The following is a 19137-nucleotide window of genomic DNA, read 5'->3' on the forward strand; positions in this document are numbered from 1 at the left end:
TAATTTGGTTCCAGGATTTTATAGGCTCTTTCTTTTGAGACTATATTTTCTTAAAGATTATCTACTTTCTTGGAAGGTATTGTTTCTTCTGGCTATCTCTTCCGCTAGAAGAGTTTCTGATTTATCAGCTCTCTATTCTGTGTCTCCTTAACTGATTTTTTTCATCTAGATAAGTTGTTTAATTGACTTCTTTTTTTCCCTAAGGTTGTGCATTTGAACAACATTTGTGGAGAAATTGTTGTTCCTTCCTTGTTTTCTTATCCTAAAGAATTCTTAGAGAGTTCTTTTCATCCTTTGGATGTGGTAAGAGCTTGTAATTCTTTATCGAAGTTATTAGGATTTCAGAAGACTTTTAGTCTATTTGTTGTTTCTCTGGTTTCAGAAAAGGTTAGAAAGCCTCTGCCATTTCTTTGGCATCCTCGTTTAAAGCTTTTGTTTTTCAAGGCTTATTTGGAGGCTGGGTAGGTTCCACCTCAGAGATTTACAGCTCATTCTGCTAAATTCAGTCGCCATTTCTTGGGCTTTTTCAGAGTGAAGCTTAAGATGATCAAATTTGCAAAGCAGTATTTTTGTTCTTCTTTGCATACTTTTGTTGTTTTTACCATTTTAATGTATTTTGCTTTTTCTAAAGCAGTCTTTTTGGTTAAAAAAAAAAAAAAAAAGTTATTCAGGCAGCTGTTTCAGTTTGATTCTACTGCTTTTGATTTAAGTTTTTCAAGGAAAACTTAATTATGGTGTGGATTTAATTTCTCAGTGGAAATAGCTGTTGTTATTTTATCCCTCCCTCTCTAGTGACTCTTCTGTGGACTTCCACATCTTGGGTATTTATTTCCCATACGTCACTAGCTCATGGACTCTTGCCAATTACATGAAAAAACATAATTTATGTAAGAACTTACCTGATGAATTCATTTCTTTCATATTGGCAAGAGTCCATGAGGCCACCCTTTTTATGGTGGTTATGATTTTTTTGTATAAAAGCACAATTATTTTTCCAATTCCTCTTTTTGTATGCTTTTCTACTCCTTATTTTATCACCCCACAACTTGGCTATTCATTAAATTGAATTGTGGGTGTGGTGAGGGGTGTATTTATAAGCATTTAAAAGGTTTGGGAAACTTTGCCCCTCCTGGTAGAATTGTATATCCCATACGTCACTAGCTCATGGACTCTTGCCAATATGAAAGAAATGAATTTATCAGGTAAGTTCTTACATAAATTATGTTTTCTCCATCCCCAATTTTTAAGAAGATGTTTCCAATTGCTGACTCTATCAAGGAGCCTTGGCAGGCAGTCCCCAAGGTGGAAGGGGCAATTTCCACTTTGGCTAAGAGAACCACTATTCCCATTGAGGATAGCTGTTCCTTTAAGGACCCTATGGATAAGAAGTTGAAATGGTTACTTAAAAAGATGTATGTAAACCAGGGTTTACAATGGAAACCTGCGGTGTGTATTGCTACCATCACTAGTGCGGCGGCATACTGGTTTTATGCGTTGTCTGATTCTATTCAGATGGATACTCCCCTTGAGGAGATCCAGGATAGGATCAAGGCTCTTAAGTTGGCCCAATTCCTTTATTATGGATGCTTCCCTACCAGTTATTAAGTTGAGAGCAAAGATTTCTGGTTTTGCAGTACTGGCCAGCAGAGCCTTATGGTTGAAATCATGGTCTGCGGATGTTTCGTCTAAGCTTTTGACGATTCCCTACAAGGGTAGGACCTTGTTTGGGCCAGGCTTGGCTGAAATTATTTCAGACATTACGGGAGTTAATGGTCATCTCCTCCCTCAGGATAAGAGGAATAAGCAGAAGGGACGTCAGAGTAATTTTCATTCCTTTCAAAACTTCAAGGGTAAATCTTCCTCTCCCTCTGCCAAGCAGGAGCAGTCCAAGCCTTCCTGGAGGACCAACCAGTCTTGGAACAAGAGGAAGCAATCTAAGAAGCCCGTTAGTGATGAAGGGTCTGCCCCCGGTGCGGGACTGGATCTTGTGGGGGGCAGACTTCCTTTCTTTGCTCAGGCTTGGGTTCAGGATATTCTGGATCCCTGGGCGGTGGACATCGTGTCCCAGGGATACAAATTAGAGTTCAAGACCTTTCCTCCCAGAGGCAGGTTTCTGCTCTCAAGATTATCTGTAGATCAGATAAAGAGAGGCGTTCTTACACTGTGTCCGGGGGCCTTTTCGACCTGGAAGTGATAGTTCCTGTTCCAATACAGGAACAAGGTCTGGGATTTTACTCCAATCTGTTTGTGGTTCCCAAAAAAGAGGGAATTTTCAGACCTATTTCAGACCTCAAAAGTATAAACAAGTTCCTCAGAGTACCGTCCTTCAAGATGGAAACTATTTGTTCCATTCTTCCCTTGGTTCAAGAGGGTCAATTCATGACAGTAGATTTAAAGGATGCATACCTGCATGTTCCCATCCACAGGGATCATCACAAGTTTCTGAGGTTTGCATTTCTAGACTAACACTTCCAGTTTGTGGCTCTTCCATTCGGCCTTGCCACAGCTCCCAGAATTTTTTTAAAGGTCCTGGGATCTCTTTTGACGGTGCTCCGGTTGCGGGGTACTGCAGTGGCGCCTTATCTGGACGACATTCTGGTTCAGGCACCATCCTTTCAACAAGCGAACTCCCACACGGAGATGTTATCTTTTCTGCGTTCTCACGGATGGAAGGTGAACTTGGGAAAGAGTTCCTTGATTCCAGCTACAAGGGTAGTGTTCTTGGGAACCATAATAGATTCCTTATCAATGAAAATTTTTCTGACAGATGTCAGAAAGACAAAGATTTTCATCTCTTTTCTTGCCCTTCAGTCCTCTCCTCGGCTTTCTGTGGCCCAATGTATGGTGGTAATTGGTCTGATGGTAGCTGCCATGGCATCATTCCGTTTGCCCGGTTCCATCTCAGACCTCTGCAGTTATGCATGCTCAAACATGGAACGGGGATTATGCGGATCTGTCTCCGTGTTTACATCTGGATTATGATTAAGGGTATTTGAGCCCGAAACGTCATGATTTTGTGTGCCTTGGTACAATAAAATTGGAATAATTTGTACAATTGGAGGTGTTGCTTGAACTTTTTTCATTTGATTTACATCTGGATCAGGCGGCAAGAGATTCTCTTCCTTGGTAGTTATCTCAGGAACACCTCTCCCAGGGAACCTGCTCCCCATAAACATCCTAGAGCTGAGGGCAATCTTCAATGCTCTTCTGGCCTGGCCTCAGTTGGCTTCAGCCCGGTTTATCAGGTTCCAGTCGGACAACATAACTTCAGTGGCTTACATCAACCATCAGGGAGGAACTCTTGAGTTACTCGAAATCAATCCTAGGATTGAAGAATTGTACACCTGGGTAGCACTCTTCCCCTTATTCACGGGTGGCACAATTGGGCAGAGACTGGATATCTTGGGAGAGAGAGTGCTAGGGGATATTTAAAATATAACCTTTATTTCTTAATTTAAAACAAAAACAAAAAGCTTACACACAATTCACATATATACTATGTTTAAAAACACAGGATTTGGTCGGATTTTAAGTAATCCAATATTTTATATTTACATATAGTGGTTGTCTTTTACATTGAACGTTTATTAATGTTTCTTAAGTCAGAGATATCTGTAGGGATCAGTAAGAATCTGATTTTCTTGTAGAATAATAAATCTGTTGTTCCTGAACTTGTGGTTTAGATCACAAATTAGGTGGTCTTATTGGATATTCTGTGGGTGAGTACACAGTAATGCAATTTTTGTAGGAACTGCTCTGAGATTATAAGCAGCAAAGTCTGGTTTGTTATTCTGTCTTAATGCATGTATTGGGATTTGGATTTAGCAAATCTAATATTACTGCTTGATTGAAAAGAAAATATATATGCAGTATTAGTATAGATATAGAGTAGATGTTGTTCTTAGCTTATGTTATTGAGCTAAATCTACTGTTATAGCAATTTTAGTTTGAATATACAGAAATCGTGGTTAGATATATTGACAGACTGTGAGATTGGACTATTGTGACTGCTATCTATATGTGTTCAGGGTTTGGCCTAATATATTTCTCTTGAAACAACAATGTATTTCTTTACTGTTGTACTGAACTTTAATGTTTTATAGCTGGTTCATTTAAACCTGATTATTGGCAAAATGTTGTTAGTCACATTTTCCTCATTCAGCGCTACTTGAATTTGCTTTGCTTATAAAATCCTATAAGTAATAGGTCTGCTGAGATAGATATTCTCACTGTCTTGTTAGTCTAGTGTAGACTCAGTTTTGCTGCTGAATTCAATACTTGTTCTATTGGTTTCTAATGTTCCATATAAAGATTGCTACATATATTAACATATGTGTGCTCAAACAGTTGTTCGATAATCACTAATTGTGCCACAACTTCTGATTAAGTTACAAGTAAAAATCTCTATGAAAACTACAAGATGCTGCAATATAGCTGCAGCGGTAAGAGAGATTCGTTCTGATACTTATAGTAAATCTAGTATTTTGTTTTTATTAATATCTGTATACTTTTTTTCTACCGGTAATCTCTGAGTATATTTCTAAGTTTGTACAGGCACGGCTTGCGGTTTGGCGTTTTCGGTATATGTAACTTATTGAATGTTAGGGTATTATATCTAAATCCCCGATTTTAGTACTGATATACTTATATTGCCGCTGTGCCGCAACTGCCGATTACTCGTGTAAAATCCCCGGTACTAAAATAGAGCCTTGTTTAAGAAATTCTAAGCTGTAACTGTAACTCTTGAGTTCCTTGGCCATGATAGAGGTAGCCAAAAGTATTCAGTGGGCGGAGACCCACAACTGCTGTCTATCTGGGATTCGCATTCCAGGAGTGGACAATTGGGAAGCAAATTTTCTGAGCAGACAGACCTTTCACCCGGGGGAGTGGGAACTCCATCCGGAGGTGTTTTCGAACTGGAGTCTCAAATGGGGACAGCCGGAGCTGGATCTCATGACAGAATGCCAAGCTCCCAAGGTACGGGTCGAGGTCAAGGGATCCTCAGGCTGTACTGATAGATGCTCTGGTGGTTCCTTGAAACTTCTGTCTAGCATAACTATTTCCTCCGTTCGCTCTCCTTCCACTGGTCATTGCTCGAATCAAATAGAGGGCGTCGGTGATCCTCATTGCACCGGCATGGCCTCGCAGGATCTGGTATGCAGACCTAGTGGAGCTGTCATCTCTTCCACCTTGGAGACTTCCACTGAGGAAGGACCTTCTACTTCAAGGGCCCTTCCTTCATCCAAATCTCATTTCTCTGAAGCTGACTGCTTGTAGATTGAACACTTAATTCTATCGAAGCGGTCATTGAGACCATGATTCAGGCTCGTAAGCCTGTTACCAGAAAGATTTACTATAAGATATGGCGTAAATATCTGTATTGGTGTGAATCCAGAGGCTACTCTTGGAGAAGAATTTTGATTCCTAGAATTTTGTGTTTTCTCCAGGATGGTCTGGAGAAGGGATTATCTGCTAGTACCTTGAGGGGTCAAATTTTTACCTTATCTATATTGTTGCATAAACGTCTGGCAGATGTGCCAGATGTGCAATCCTTCTGTCAGGCCTTGGTCAGAATCGGGCCTGTGTTCAAACCTGTTACTCCTCCATGGAGTCTTAACCTTGTTCTTAAAGTTCCTCAACAGGCTCCGTTTGAGCCTATGCATTTCTTAGATATTAAGATGTTATCTTGGAAAGTTTTGTTTCTTATTGCAAAATTCTTCTGCCCGTAGAGTCTCAGAGCTCTCGGCGTTGCAGTGTGAATCCCCTTACCTTATTTTTCATTCGGATAAGGTAGTTCTGCATACTAAGTTAGATTTCCCCCCTAAAGTGGTTTCGGATAGGAACATTAATCAAGAAATCGTTGTTCCTTCTTTGTGTCCTAACCCTTCTTCTCATAAAGAGCGTCTGCTGCACAACCTAGATGTGGTGCGTGTGTTGAAGTACTATTTACAGGCGACTAAGGATTTTCTCCAGTCTTCTGCTTTGTTTGTTTTCTATGGGAAACGCAAGGGTCAGAAAGCAATGGCTACTTCTTTCTTTGTGGCTGAAGAGTATAATTCGTTTGGTCTATGAAACTGCTGGACAGCAGCCTCCTGAGAGAGTTACAGGGCTGTTTCCTCTTCTTGGGCATTCAAAAATGAAGCTTCTATGGAACAGATTTTCAAGGCTGCAACTTGGTCCTCTCTACACACTTTTTAAAAATTCTATAAATTTGATACTTTTGCTTCAGCTGAGGCCTCTTTTGGGAAAAAGGTTCTTCAAGCAGTGGAGCTTTCTGTTTAGGTTTCCTGTCTTGTCCCTCCATTATCTGTGCCCTCTAGCTTGGGTATTGAATCCCAATAGTAATTAGACATGATCCGTGGACTCACCATGTCATTAGAAAGAAAACAATATTTATGCTTACTTGATAAATGTATTTATTTCTTGACACGGTGAGTCCACGGCCCGCCCTGTTTGCTTTAGACAGATATTTGTGTTGTAAACCTCAGGCACCTCTGCACCTTGTGTTACTTCCTTTCTCTCTTTTTCCTTCGGTCGAATGACTGGGGTTGGAGGGAAGGAAGGTGATATTTAACAGCTTTGCTGTGGTGCTCTTTGCCTCCCGCTGCTGGCCAGGAGTGATATTCCCAATAGTAATTAGAGATGATCCGTGGACTCAGTGTCAAGAAATAAATACATTTATCAGGTAAGCATAAATTTAGTTTTTAGTGTTTTGGGAATTTGAATTCATGCTAAATGTGGAATCAAAGAAGGGACGTTTCAATTCCAACATTTAGAAAATAAGCGCAACTTTTTCAGTACAGGGGAGCATATTGGGGCTAAAGTATAAGTCAAGATAAGTCTCCAAAGCTAAAGTGTTACAGGAAAGCGTTTATACTTTTAAAAGCAGTGAAGACTATCTCAGGGGTTTGTTGTTGAGGTGTTCGATGCTAAGCATGGGCAAAATTACGTATTCCGCATTTGTATTACCAACAAATGCAAAATGTGGCTGCAGACTCCACCAACATTTGTTTTGTGCAATACTGGTCCATTCCAGGGGAGGGTATTTGGTAGAAGAGGTAAAGGCAGCTGACCGGGGAAAATTGTCACTCCGGAGAGAGCACAATTAGGTCCCTTTTATCCTGTGGAGTTCTCCTATTCTTGTTCTGTCTGCTTTCAAGTTAAATGAGATAAGGGCTTAATGAGGCAGGGATGCTTTGCTTGCATATTAACCTTTTCAGTAGTGCTTCTGCTACAATGGGACCTTTTCTCATTGTGTACCACACACAACAAGTTTGCATAATATTGTGGTGCTTGTATAATTTCCTGCAACATAACACACACATGGGAAAGAGCCATGCATGGAATTGTGGGTAGCTGTATTTCACACCATTAAAGGTTTGATATTTACTGGCCTTTGAACACCCATAGTCTGTGCCTATTTAATTGGCCCCTTCATGGCATCCTATTTTGTGAGAGCTTTAAAGAGAGGCTGGTGATCGAATTTGTAACTTTAGACTCCTCAGAGCTGGAATAATTACCCCAGCCATGTCAACAACTGTTTCCAATTTATTGGGTTGATTTCGACCTTTATTTATGGCTTATTCCTGTTCTAATGTTTTGCTCCCTCATTGAAGGGTTTTGTTGTAAACTTTAAATAAAAATAGGCTTTGTCTATAAGAAGTTTATAAGGTAAGGATTCCTTTATTTCCTTTCCTCAGGCCAGAAGATGAAGAGACTTTAGACAGAGTATCTTGCGATCTGAGTGTGGATAAACAACCCAATGCAGTACTTTTTTACAAAGAAGAGGGAAATAGGAGGTTTGGAAGAAAACGGTACACAGCGGCAGCTGTTTTATATTCCAAGGTAAATTCTATTTTCTTCTTTGGAATTAAAGGGCAAATGGAAACTCATAGACATATATATGCAAATCAAATTATATGAAGCATGTTTTTATAATTAATGATTAAATAAAAAATAGTTTTTCTTTTTGTTTTCTGATTGTTTATTTTAAAATGTTGTAAATAATATTTATTATTAAAATATATGTTTTGCACAAATAGCTGTTTAGATTAGTCCATTATAGGCAGTAATATACCTTTTTAATACCAAAAACAGAAAGGATTGAAAAGTCAGCTCATTTTTTTCAGGAAGAAGGAACAATTATTTGCTATCCAAACTAGTTAGGAGTCAGGAGTATCATTGTAAGAGCTGCTACTCCAAGGATTTGTCTCTCCCTGCAGAGTCGTATAATTCCAATCCATGTGTTTTCTATGATAGTAATAAATACATGTGTTTATTTCAGGCTCTGTCCCATGCAAGCCCTGGCACTGAAGAGATGGCAATATGTTTTGCCAATCGATCTGCTGTACTGTTTCACCTTGGACATTACTCTGTGAGTACTATTTATATCCCTCTAGTTCTTGACGTTATAACCATTTTCCATTGTCTAAGCTAATTTGATGCTTACTTTCTTCTTCCATATGTTTTGTATTTTCATGATGGTTTCATTTGTCTATCAGTTCCTCAGTTGTATTTCACTGCTTTGCTATTAAAATGTCTTTCTATTTATACTGATTGGCTTTTTTGTTTCTTTTAACTTTGTAGTATTCAAATTATAGTCACTTCCACAAACATTATATTTATCTTATTTTAAAGGGATCTGAAACCCCAAATTTTTCCTTTGTGATATAGGCGGAGCATCAAATGGTATTCTTTGTTGAAAAGATAGTTGTCTGGAGCACTACATGGTTTTAAATAGTGCGGCCATCTAGTGCTCTTGCAAATTGATAACATTCTTGAAAAACTGCTGCCATCTAGTGCTGACACGTGCACTCTCCTGAGCTTACGTCTGCTTTTCAACAAGAGATACCAAGAGAACAGAAAATGTGATTAAAATTGCATGATTTATCTGAATCATGAATGAAAAGTTTTAATGTCCCTTTAAACTTATTTTAAACCAAAATAACACAAAAAGCATTTACATTTTTCATTTATTATATTATTTTAAACTACTATTTGTCATGGTGCCATGGGAGACACTGCATTTTCTAGCATGTTTACCACTGTCCAGGCTACTCATCTGTCTTGAGTATGGCAGATATAATTTTTGGATCTTCACTAATACCATTTTACTGCTAGAATATTGGGTACATAGGTCCTTGCTCGTTCTCCCTTTTGCCCATTGCTATGGCACCAGGTGACATTGTCACACTGTACATGATGTCATTACATGTAATGCGGAAGTTCCCAAAAGCATTGCTATTGGTGCATATCCCAAACCCTGCACTGTTTAGAGGAACATGTGACCCATTGTTAGAAAAAAAAAAATAACTTACAGCAGCACATGAATTGCTGTTTTGACTAACTGGAAGGATGCCCTAACTGGGTAGCTTTCTCTCCCTGACCTAAAAGGACGAGGGACTTCTCATTTTAAAGGAAACGGCACCGGTTTTGAATGAGGCATTACTTGTCCCCTAAGTGTACAGTTAATCTCTGTGGGAAACAGTCATCATGTGCCCCACTAGCAACAAATGGGCTTTTCTGTGAAAAAGTATATCTTATATCTCCCCCTCTGATTTAGATAGAGCAACATTAGACTTCTGATATAAAAGAAGGGGATTCACCTTTTTTACCATCAATTTAACCCCTTCAAGACTGGGCATTTCAGGCAAATACTTTGCCAAAAGACCAGAGCATTTTTGCCATCACTACATTTAAACAGAAATAGAGCCTTTTCTTTCATGTAATTAGCAAGAGTCCATGAGCTAGTGACGTATGGGATATACATTCCTACCAGGAGGGGCAAAGTTTCCCAATCCTTAAAATGCCTATAAATACACCCCTCACCACACCCACAATTCAGTTTTTACAAACTTTGCCTCCCATGGAGGTGGTGAAGTAAGTTTGTGCTAGATTCTACGTTGATATGCGCTTCGCAGCAGGCTGGAGCCCAGTTTTCCTCTCAGTGTGCAGTGAATGTCAGAGGGATGTGAAGAGAGTATTGCCTATTTGAATTCAATGATCTCCTTCTACGGGGTCTATTTCATAGGTTCTCTGTTATCGGTCGTAGAGATTCATCTCTTACCTCCCTTTTCAGATCGACGATATACTCTTATATATACCATTACCTCTACTGATTCTCGTTTCAGTACTGGTTTGGCTTTCTACTACATGTAGATGAGTGTCCTGGGGTAAGTAAGTCTTATTTCTCTTGTTAAGTGTAGTCAGTCCACGGGTCATCCATTACTTATGGAATATATCTCTTCCCTAACAGGAAGTTGCAAGAGGATCACCCAAGCAGAGCTGCTATATAGCTCCTCCCCTCACATGTCATATTCAGTCATTCTCTTGCAACCTAACTAAAGATAGGTCGTTGTGAGAGGTCTGTGGTGTTTTTTAACTTAGTTTATTTCTTCAATCAAAAGTTTGTTATTTTAAATGGCACCGGAGTGTGCTGTTTGTTCTCAGGCAGCATTAGAAGAAGATCTGCCTGCGTTTTCTATGATCTTAGCAGACGTAACTAAGATCCACTGGCTGTTCTCATCTGAGGAGTGAGGTAACTTCAGAAAAGGGGAATAGCATGCAGGGCCCCCCTGCAAACGAGGTATGTGCAGTAAATTATTTTTCTGAGGAATGGAATTGACTGAGAAAATACTGCTGATACCAATGTAACGTAAGTTCAGCCTTAAATGCAGTGATAGCGACTGGTATTAGGCTGATGAGTGTGTGTACACTGAATGTATTTTTCTAAGGAATGGAATTGACTCTGAAAATACTGTTAATACTGAAGTAATGTAGGAGCCTTAACTGCAGTAAAAGCGACTGGTAGCAGGCTTATTAATAACACTTCATTGCTTTTAAAATGTATGTTCAAAACGGTGACTGGCATGTTCATCGTTTTTTTGTGAGGTACTTGGTGATAAAACTTATTGGGGCATGATTTTTACCACATGGCTATCTTTGTTTTCTGCATAGAAACAGTTAACTGAGCTTCCCCACTGTTGTAATATGAGTGGGAGGGGCCTATTTTAGCGCTTTTTTGCGTAGTAAAAATTCAGTCACAATCTGTCTACTTCATCCTCCATGATCCAGGACGTCTCTAGAAAGCTCAGGGGTCTCCAAAATTCATTTTGAGGGAGGTAATCAGTCACAGCAGACCTGTGACAGTGTGTTTTGACTGTGATAAAAACGTTAGTTATTAAATTGTTATCCGTTTTTGGGTATTAAGGGGTTAATCATCCATTTGCTGGTGGGTGCAATCCTTTGTTAACTTAATACATTTACTGTGAAAGATTGGTTGCTATAACTAATTTGGTTCATTATTTCAACTGTGACAGCTTTTTGTGCTTCTTAAAGGCACAGTAGCGTTTTTTATATTGCTTGTAAATTTATTTAGAAAAGTATTTCCAAGCTCGCTAGTCTCATTGCTAGTCTGTTTAAACATGTCTGACACAGATGAATCTCTTTGTTCACTATGTTTAAAGGCCAATGTGGAGCCCAATAGAAATTTGTGTACTAATTGCATTGATGTTACTTTAAATAAAAGTCAATCTTTACATGTAAAGAAATTATCACCAGACAACGAGGGGGAAGTTATGCCGACTAACTCTCCTCACGTGTCAGTACCTTCGCCTCCCGCTCAGGAGGTGCGTGATTTTGTGGCGCCAAGTGCATCAGGGAGGCCCTTACAAATCACTTTGCAAGACATGGCTACTGTTATGACAGAAGTATTATCTAAATTGCCAGAATTAAGAGGCAAGCGCGATAGCTCTGGGTTAAGGACAGAGCGCGCGGATGATGTGAGAGCGATGTCAGATTCTGCGTCACAGTTTGCAGAACATGAAGACGGAGAGCTTCATTCTGTGGGTGACGGATCTGATCCAGGGAGACTGGATTCAGAGATTTCTACTTTTAAATTTAAGCTTGAGAACCTCTGCATATTGCTAGGGGAGGTATTAGCGGCTCTGAATGATTGTAACACAGTTGCAATTCCAGAAAAATTATGTAGGTTGGATAGATACTACGCGGTACCGGTGTGTACTGACGTGTTTCCTATACCTAAAAGGCTTACAGAGATTATTAGCAAGGAGTGGGATAGACCTGGTGTGCCTTTTTCCCCTCCTCCCATATTTAGGAAAATGTTTCCTATAGACGCCACCACACGAGACTTATGGCAGACGGTCCCTAAGGTGGAGGGAGCAGTTTCTACTTTAGCTAAGCGTACCACTATCCCGGTGGAGGATAGTTGTGCTTTTTCAGATCCAATGGATAAAAAATTAGAAGGTTACCTTAAGAAAATGTTTGTTCAACAAGGTTTTATCTTACAGCCCCTTGCATGCATTGCGCCTGTCACTGCTGCGGCGGCATTCTGGTTTGAGTCTCTGGAAGAGGCCATTCGCACAGCTCCATTGGATGAAATTATGAACAAGCTTAAAGCACTTAAGCTAGCTAACGCATTTGTTTCTGATGCCGTCGTACATTTAACCAAACTTACGGCTAAGAACTCCGGATTCGCCATCCAAGCGCGCAGAGCGCTATGGCTTAAATCCTGGTCAGCTGACGTGACTTCTAAATCTAAATTGCTTAATATTCCTTTCAAAGGGCAGACCTTATTCGGGCCCGGCTTGAAAGAAATTATAGCTGACATTACGGGAGGTAAGGGCCATGCTCTACCTCAGGACAGGGCCAAATCAAAGGCCAAACAGTCTAATTTTCGTGCCTTTCGTAACTTCAAGGCAGGAGCAGCATCAACTTCCTCCGCTCCAAAACAAGAAGGAGCTGTTGCTCGTTACAGACAAGGCTGGAAAGCTAACCAGTCCTGGAACAAGGGCAAGCAGGCCAAGAAACCTGCAGCTGCCCCTAAGACAGCATGAAGAGAGGGCCCCCTATCCGGAAACGGATCTAGTGGGGGGCAGACTTTCTCTCTTCGCCCAGGCTTGGGCAAGAGATGTCCAGGATCCCTGGGCGTTGGAGATCATATCTCAGGGATATCTCCTGGACTTCAAAACTTCTCCTCCACAAGGGAGGTTTCATCTTTCAAGGTTATCAGCAAACCAAATAAAGAAAGAGGCGTTTCTACGCTGTGTACAAGACCTCTTACTAATGGGGGCGATCCACCCAGTTCCGCGGACGGAACACGGGCAAGGATTCTATTCAAATCTATTTGTGGTTCCCAAGAAAGAGGGAACCTTCAGACCAATCTTGGACTTAAAAATCCTAAACAAATTCCTAAGAGTTCCATCATTCAAAATGGAAACTATTCGAACCATCCTTCCCATGATCCAAGAGGGTCAGTACATGACCACAGTGGACTTAAAGGATGCCTACCTTCACATACCGATTCACAAGGATCATTATCGGTACCTAAGATTTGCCTTCCTAGACAGGCATTACCAGTTTGTAGCTCTTCCCTTCGGATTAGCTACGGCTCCAAGAATCTTTACAAAGGTTCTGGGCTCACTTCTGGCGGTACTAAGACCGCGAGGCATAGCGGTGACTCCGTACCTAGACGACATTCTGATACAAGCGTCAAGTTTTCAAACTGCCAAGTCTCATACAGAGATAGTTCTGGCATTTCTGAGGTCGCATGGGTGGAAGTTGAACGTGGGAAAGAGTTCTCTATTACCACTTACAAGGGTTCCCTTCCTAGGGACTCTTATAGATTCTGTAGAGATGAAAATTTACCTGACGGAGGCCAGGTTATCAAAACTTCTAAATGCTTGCCGTGTCCTTCATTCCATTCCACACCCGTCAGTAGCTCAGTGCATGGAAGTAATCGGCTTAATGGTAGCGGCAATGGACATAGTACCATTTGCGCGCCTGCATCCCAGACCGCTGCAATTGTGCATGCTAAGTCAGTGGAATGGGGATTACTCAGATTTGTCCCCCCTGCTAAATCTGGATCAAGAGACCAGAGATTCTCTTCTATGGTGGCTTTCTCGGCCCCATCTGTCCAAGGGGATGACCTTTCGCAGGCCAGATTGGACGATTGTAACGACAGACGCCAGCCTTCTAGGTTGGGGCGCAGTCTGGAAATCCCTGAAGGCTCAGGGGTTATGGACTCAGGAGGAGAAACTCCTCCCAATAAATATTCTGGAGTTAAGAGCAATATTCAATGCTCTTATAGCTTGGCCTCAGTTAGCAACTCTGAGGTTCATCAGATTTCAGTCGGACAACATCACGACTGTGGCTTACATCAACCATCAAGGGGGAACCAGAAGTTCCCTAGCGATGTTGGAAGTCTCAAAGATAATTCGCTGGGCAGAGTCTCACTCTTGCCACCTGTCAGCGATTTACATCCCAGGCGTGGAGAACTGGGAGGCGGATTTTCTAAGTCGCCAGACTTTTCATCCGGGGAAGTGGGAACTTCATCCGGAGGTCTTCGCTCAACTGATTCATCGTTGGGGCAAACCAGATCTGGATCTCATGGCGTCTCGCCAGAACGCCAAGCTTCCTTGTTACGGATCCAGGTCCAGGGACCCGGGAGCGGTGCTGATAGATGCTCTGACAGCCCCTTGGGTCTTCAACATGGCTTATGTGTTTCCACCATTTCCGATGCTTCCTCGATTGATCGCCAAGATCAAACAGGAGAGAGCTTCGGTGATTCTGATAGCGCCTGCGTGGCCACGCAGGACCTGGTATGCAGACCTAGTGGACATGTCGTCCTGTCCACCATGGTCTCTGCCTCTGAGACAGGACCTTCTAATTCAGGGTCCTTTCAAACATCCAAATCTAATTTCTCTGAGGCTGACTGCATGGAGATTGAACGCTTGATTCTATCAAAGCGTGGCTTCTCGGAGTCGGTTATTGATACCTTAATACAGGCTAGGAAACCTGTTACCAGAAGAATTTACCATAAGATATGGCGTAAATATTTATATTGGTGCGAATCCAAGAGTTACTCATGGAGTAAGGTTAGGATTCCTAGGATATTGTCTTTTCTACAAGAGGGTTTAGAAAAGGGCTTATCTGCTAGTTTATTAAAGGGACAGCATTCTGCTCTGTCTATTCTTCTATACAAACGTCTGGCAGAAGTTCCAGACGTTCAGGCTTTTTGTCAGGCTTTAGCTAGGATTAAGCCTGTGTTTAAGACTGTTGCTCCGCCGTGGAGCTTAAACTTAGTTCTTAACGTTCTTCAAGGCGTTCCATTTGAACCCCTTCATTCCATTGATATCAAGCTGTTATCCTGGAAAGTTCTGTTTTTGATGGCTATTTCCTCGGCTCGAAGAGTCTCTGAGTTATCTGCCTTACATTGTGATTCTCCTTTTCTGATTTTTCATTCAGACAAGGTAGTTCTGCGTACTAAACCTGGGTTCTTACCTAAGGTAGTTTCTAACAGGAATATCAATCAAGAGATTGTTGTTCCATCATTGTGTCCTAACCCTTCTTCGAAGAAGGAGCGACTTTTGCATAATCTGTACGTAGTCCGTGCCCTGAAGTTCTATTTGCAGGCAACTAAAGATTTTTGTCAAACTTCTTCCCTGTTTGTCGTTTACTCTGGACAGAGGAGAGGTCAAAAGGCTTCGGCTACCTCTCTCTCTTTTTGGCTTCGTAGCATAATACGATTAGCCTATGAGACTGCTGGACAGCAGCCTCCTGAAAGGATTACAGCTCATTCTACTAGAGCTGTGGCTTCCACCTGGGCCTTTAAAAATGAGGCCTCTGTTGAACAGATTTGCAAGGCTGCAACTTGGTCTTCACTTCACACTTTTTCAAAATTTTACAAATTTGACACTTTTGCTTCTTCGGAGGCTGTTTTTGGGAGAAAGGTGCTTCAGGCAGTGGTTCCTTTCGTTTAAAGTTCCTGCCTTGTCCCTCCCTTCATCCGTGTACTTTAGCTTTGGTATTGGTTTTCCATAAGTAATGGATGACCCGTGGACTGACTACACTTAACAAGAGAAAACATAATTTATGCTTACCTGATAAATTTATTTCTCTTGTAGTGTAGTCAGTCCACGGCCCGCCCTGTCTTTAAGGCAGATCTCAATTTTAATTAAACTCCAGTCACCACTGCACCCTATGGTTTCTCCTTTCTCGTCTGGTTTTGGTCGAATGACTGAATATGACATGTGAGGGGAGGAGCTATATAGCAGCTCTGCATGGGTGATCCTCTTGCAACTTCCTATTAGGGAAGAGATATATTCCATAAGTAATGGATGACCCGTGGACTGACTACACTACAAGAGAAATAAATTTATCAGGTAAGCATAAATTATGTTTTTCTGTGACACTCTAAGCTATGGTTGGGCACTTTTATATAAAGTTCTAAATATATGTGTTTAAACATTTATTTGCCTTGATTCAGGATGTTCAATATTCCTTATTTCAGACAGTCAGTTTCATTATTTGGGATAATGCATTTGAATAATAAATTTTTTCTTACCTTAAATTTGACTTTTTCCTGTGGGCTGCTGTGGGCTGTTAGGCTCGCGGGGGCTGAAAATGCTTCTTTTTATTGCGTAATTCTTGGCGCGGATTTTTTTGGCGCAAAAAATTTTCTTTGTCGCCGGAAGTTGTTTGTGTTTGCGTAATTTTTTTGACGTTTTGCGCCAAAAATGTCGGCGTCGCCGGATGTGGCGTCATTCTTGGCGCCAAAAGCATTTAGGCGCCTAATAATGTGGGCGTCTTTTTTTGGCGCTAAAAAATATGGGCGTCATTATTGTCTCCACATTATTTAAGTCTCATGGTTTATTTGCTTCTGGTTGTTAGAAGCTTGTTCATTGGCATTATTTTCCCATTCCTGAAACTGTCATTTAAGGAATTTGATAGATTTTTCTTTATATGTTGTTTTTTCTATTACATATTGCAAGATGTCTCAGATTGACCCTGGATCAGAAGCTACTTCTGGAAAAACGCTTGACTGAGTTCAGTCCTACCAAAGCTAAGTTCATTTATTTTAAATGGTATGAATGTTTATCTTTAGCTATGGTTTGTAATAGGTTATCATGATAAACTTTTACATGCAGAATCCATTAGTATTTATGCTTTATATATTGCCATTCTTTTTACATCTTATGTACAAGAAATATTTAAAAGATTTTTAAGAAATATTTTTCTGATTCTATTTTAAAGGCTTTGTCTGACTTTGTGCCTTCTAATAAAAAATTTTAGCTCTTTTTCAACTTCTTTTTTAATTATTGAAGTTTCAAATGACCAACAACATACTGATTTTTCCTTCTCTGATGATGTTTTTTCTCATTCAGAATTTTCTTCATCAGATATTGACACTAACAAATCTATTTTTTTATTAAAGTACATTTGTTCTTTGTTGAAAAGGTGTTGATTATTTTACATTAAGGTAACTAGTTCTTTTTCTAGACTAGCTAACACTATTTCTGCTTATTTATTCTTCTGTTTTAGGGAATGGAATAGGCTGAGAATTTTCTTTTATTTCTTCTTCAAAGGTTTTAAACTATACTCTTTGCCGGCAGTTTAATTCAATTTGGAGGGTTCTCCAATTTATTGGGGCTATCTCTACTCCTACTAATTATGCTATTGTTTCTATAGCAAAATAGTATTTATTTTCCTTTAGATGGTTGTATCTTATTTATGGAAAATTATTTAGTCTCAGGTACTTTTCTTGGACCTATGATTTATTTGGATGTTGCAATTGCTTCATTTTTTCAGTTTACTTTAAGTTCAAGTATCAGATTATGATTTATTTTAGCATTGTTAAAGGGACTAAATTTACTAGACTAGGTGCTGTTGCATTTGTCTTGTTGTTTTGCATTTATTGATTATGCAAGTCCACTGTATTGTCTGGTCCTTTAACTGGACTATCATGCTAATAATTTCATTTGTGTCTTCTTTTTATTGAATATTTTCGCAAATGAGGTTTAATCTATGTCTTTAGCTGTTTGAGCTAGAAGAATTTTGTGATTTCTAAAAATCCATATTTCTTTTGTTCTAAGATAATCAATTATTTGTTTTATGATTGGATTCAATTCTTAACTGTTACTCTGGGCTTCAAGATTGAGTTCTAAGACTAAAACTTTAAGCTTACATTAGTTTGGTTGTTCTTATTATGGAATGAATTCCTGAATTCTTTCCCAAGTAACATGTTTTTAATTGGAAATTTTTTCAGTTCAAAATCAGCTCCCTTAAATTGCGATGTATGTGCCGTATTCCAGCTTGGCTGGCAAGGGGCAGGTTTAGACTTTTTTGAAATTTATTTGGTTCTATTCAGGTCCAAATTTCTTTGATTTTATTCCAGTAAGGCTAACACTTTCTTTAAGTGTGTTTCGGTCCTATTTATTTTGGGTACTGTTGAAGCATGGCTAGTTACCCGTGGGGTTCAAGCGCTGCTCAGACCTGGAATCTTCTGGGGTATTTCTTCCAGTTCCATTTTTAGGAACTGAGTTTTGGAGTGTTTATTCAAACTATTCTGCCTTTTTTTGGTCAGTGATAGCATTATTTGTTTTCTTTAGATACAATAAATGCATATTTTTTCTGTATTCATTCAGATTATTTTCTGAGGATACGGAATCTCATATGATTCACTTTGTTCTTCAGGACATAGTTAGAGGATCTTTTTTTCAAAAGCTCTTAATTCATCTCACAAGGGGCACCTTTTTTTGGGTTTCCAGATAGTTTGTGTCACTGTCTTTGTCTCTATCAGACAAGGGACAATTTTATTGGGTTCCGTCTGTCGGTACCTTTAGTCTCTATTTCCTTCAGTTGCTATATATGCATAGAAGTTTTAGGTCTTATGGCCACAGCATTGGATTCAATTCCCTTTGCTCATTTTCAATAGAAAGAACCTTTCCAGTCTTTTATGCTGAATTATGGTGCAGGGATTCTAGGATTTCGCTTTTTAAATCTTCAAATCCTAATATTTATCTCTCTTGATTTGGTGGTTAAGATCACCATCATTTAGTTCTACAGGTCTCTTCGTTTCTTTCAACCTGGACCATGATCTCTACAGATGTGAGTCTTTTTGGTTGGGAGGCTGTCTGAGGATCTCTGTCAGCACAAGGGGTTTGGAAATCTCAGGAGGCGAGATTACCATTTGATATTTTAGAACTCTGTGCATTCTCAGAGTTTTTCAGTTAGTTTCTTTTTGAAGAAGAGACGTTTATTGTTTTTCAGACAATATCACAACTATGGTGTATGTTAATCATCAGGGTAGGACTATCAGTCCTTAGGCTGTGACAGAAG

General features: G+C 40.0%; 1 protein-coding gene across 1 annotated transcript in view; it reads left to right on the forward strand.

Moving 5' to 3' along the window:
- Window positions 1-19137, forward strand: part of SMYD4 (SET and MYND domain containing 4) — a 178792-nt gene that overhangs the window by 38047 nt on the left and 121608 nt on the right. The window contains exons 3-4 of the mRNA XM_053706220.1: window positions 7701-7845; window positions 8285-8374. Coding sequence (XP_053562195.1) covers window positions 7701-7845; window positions 8285-8374 — 235 coding nt within the window. The remainder of the gene's footprint in view (window positions 1-7700; window positions 7846-8284; window positions 8375-19137) is intronic.

Source organism: Bombina bombina, chromosome 3, assembly GCF_027579735.1.
Source record: "Bombina bombina isolate aBomBom1 chromosome 3, aBomBom1.pri, whole genome shotgun sequence".
NCBI classification, from domain to species: domain Eukaryota; kingdom Metazoa; phylum Chordata; class Amphibia; order Anura; family Bombinatoridae; genus Bombina; species Bombina bombina.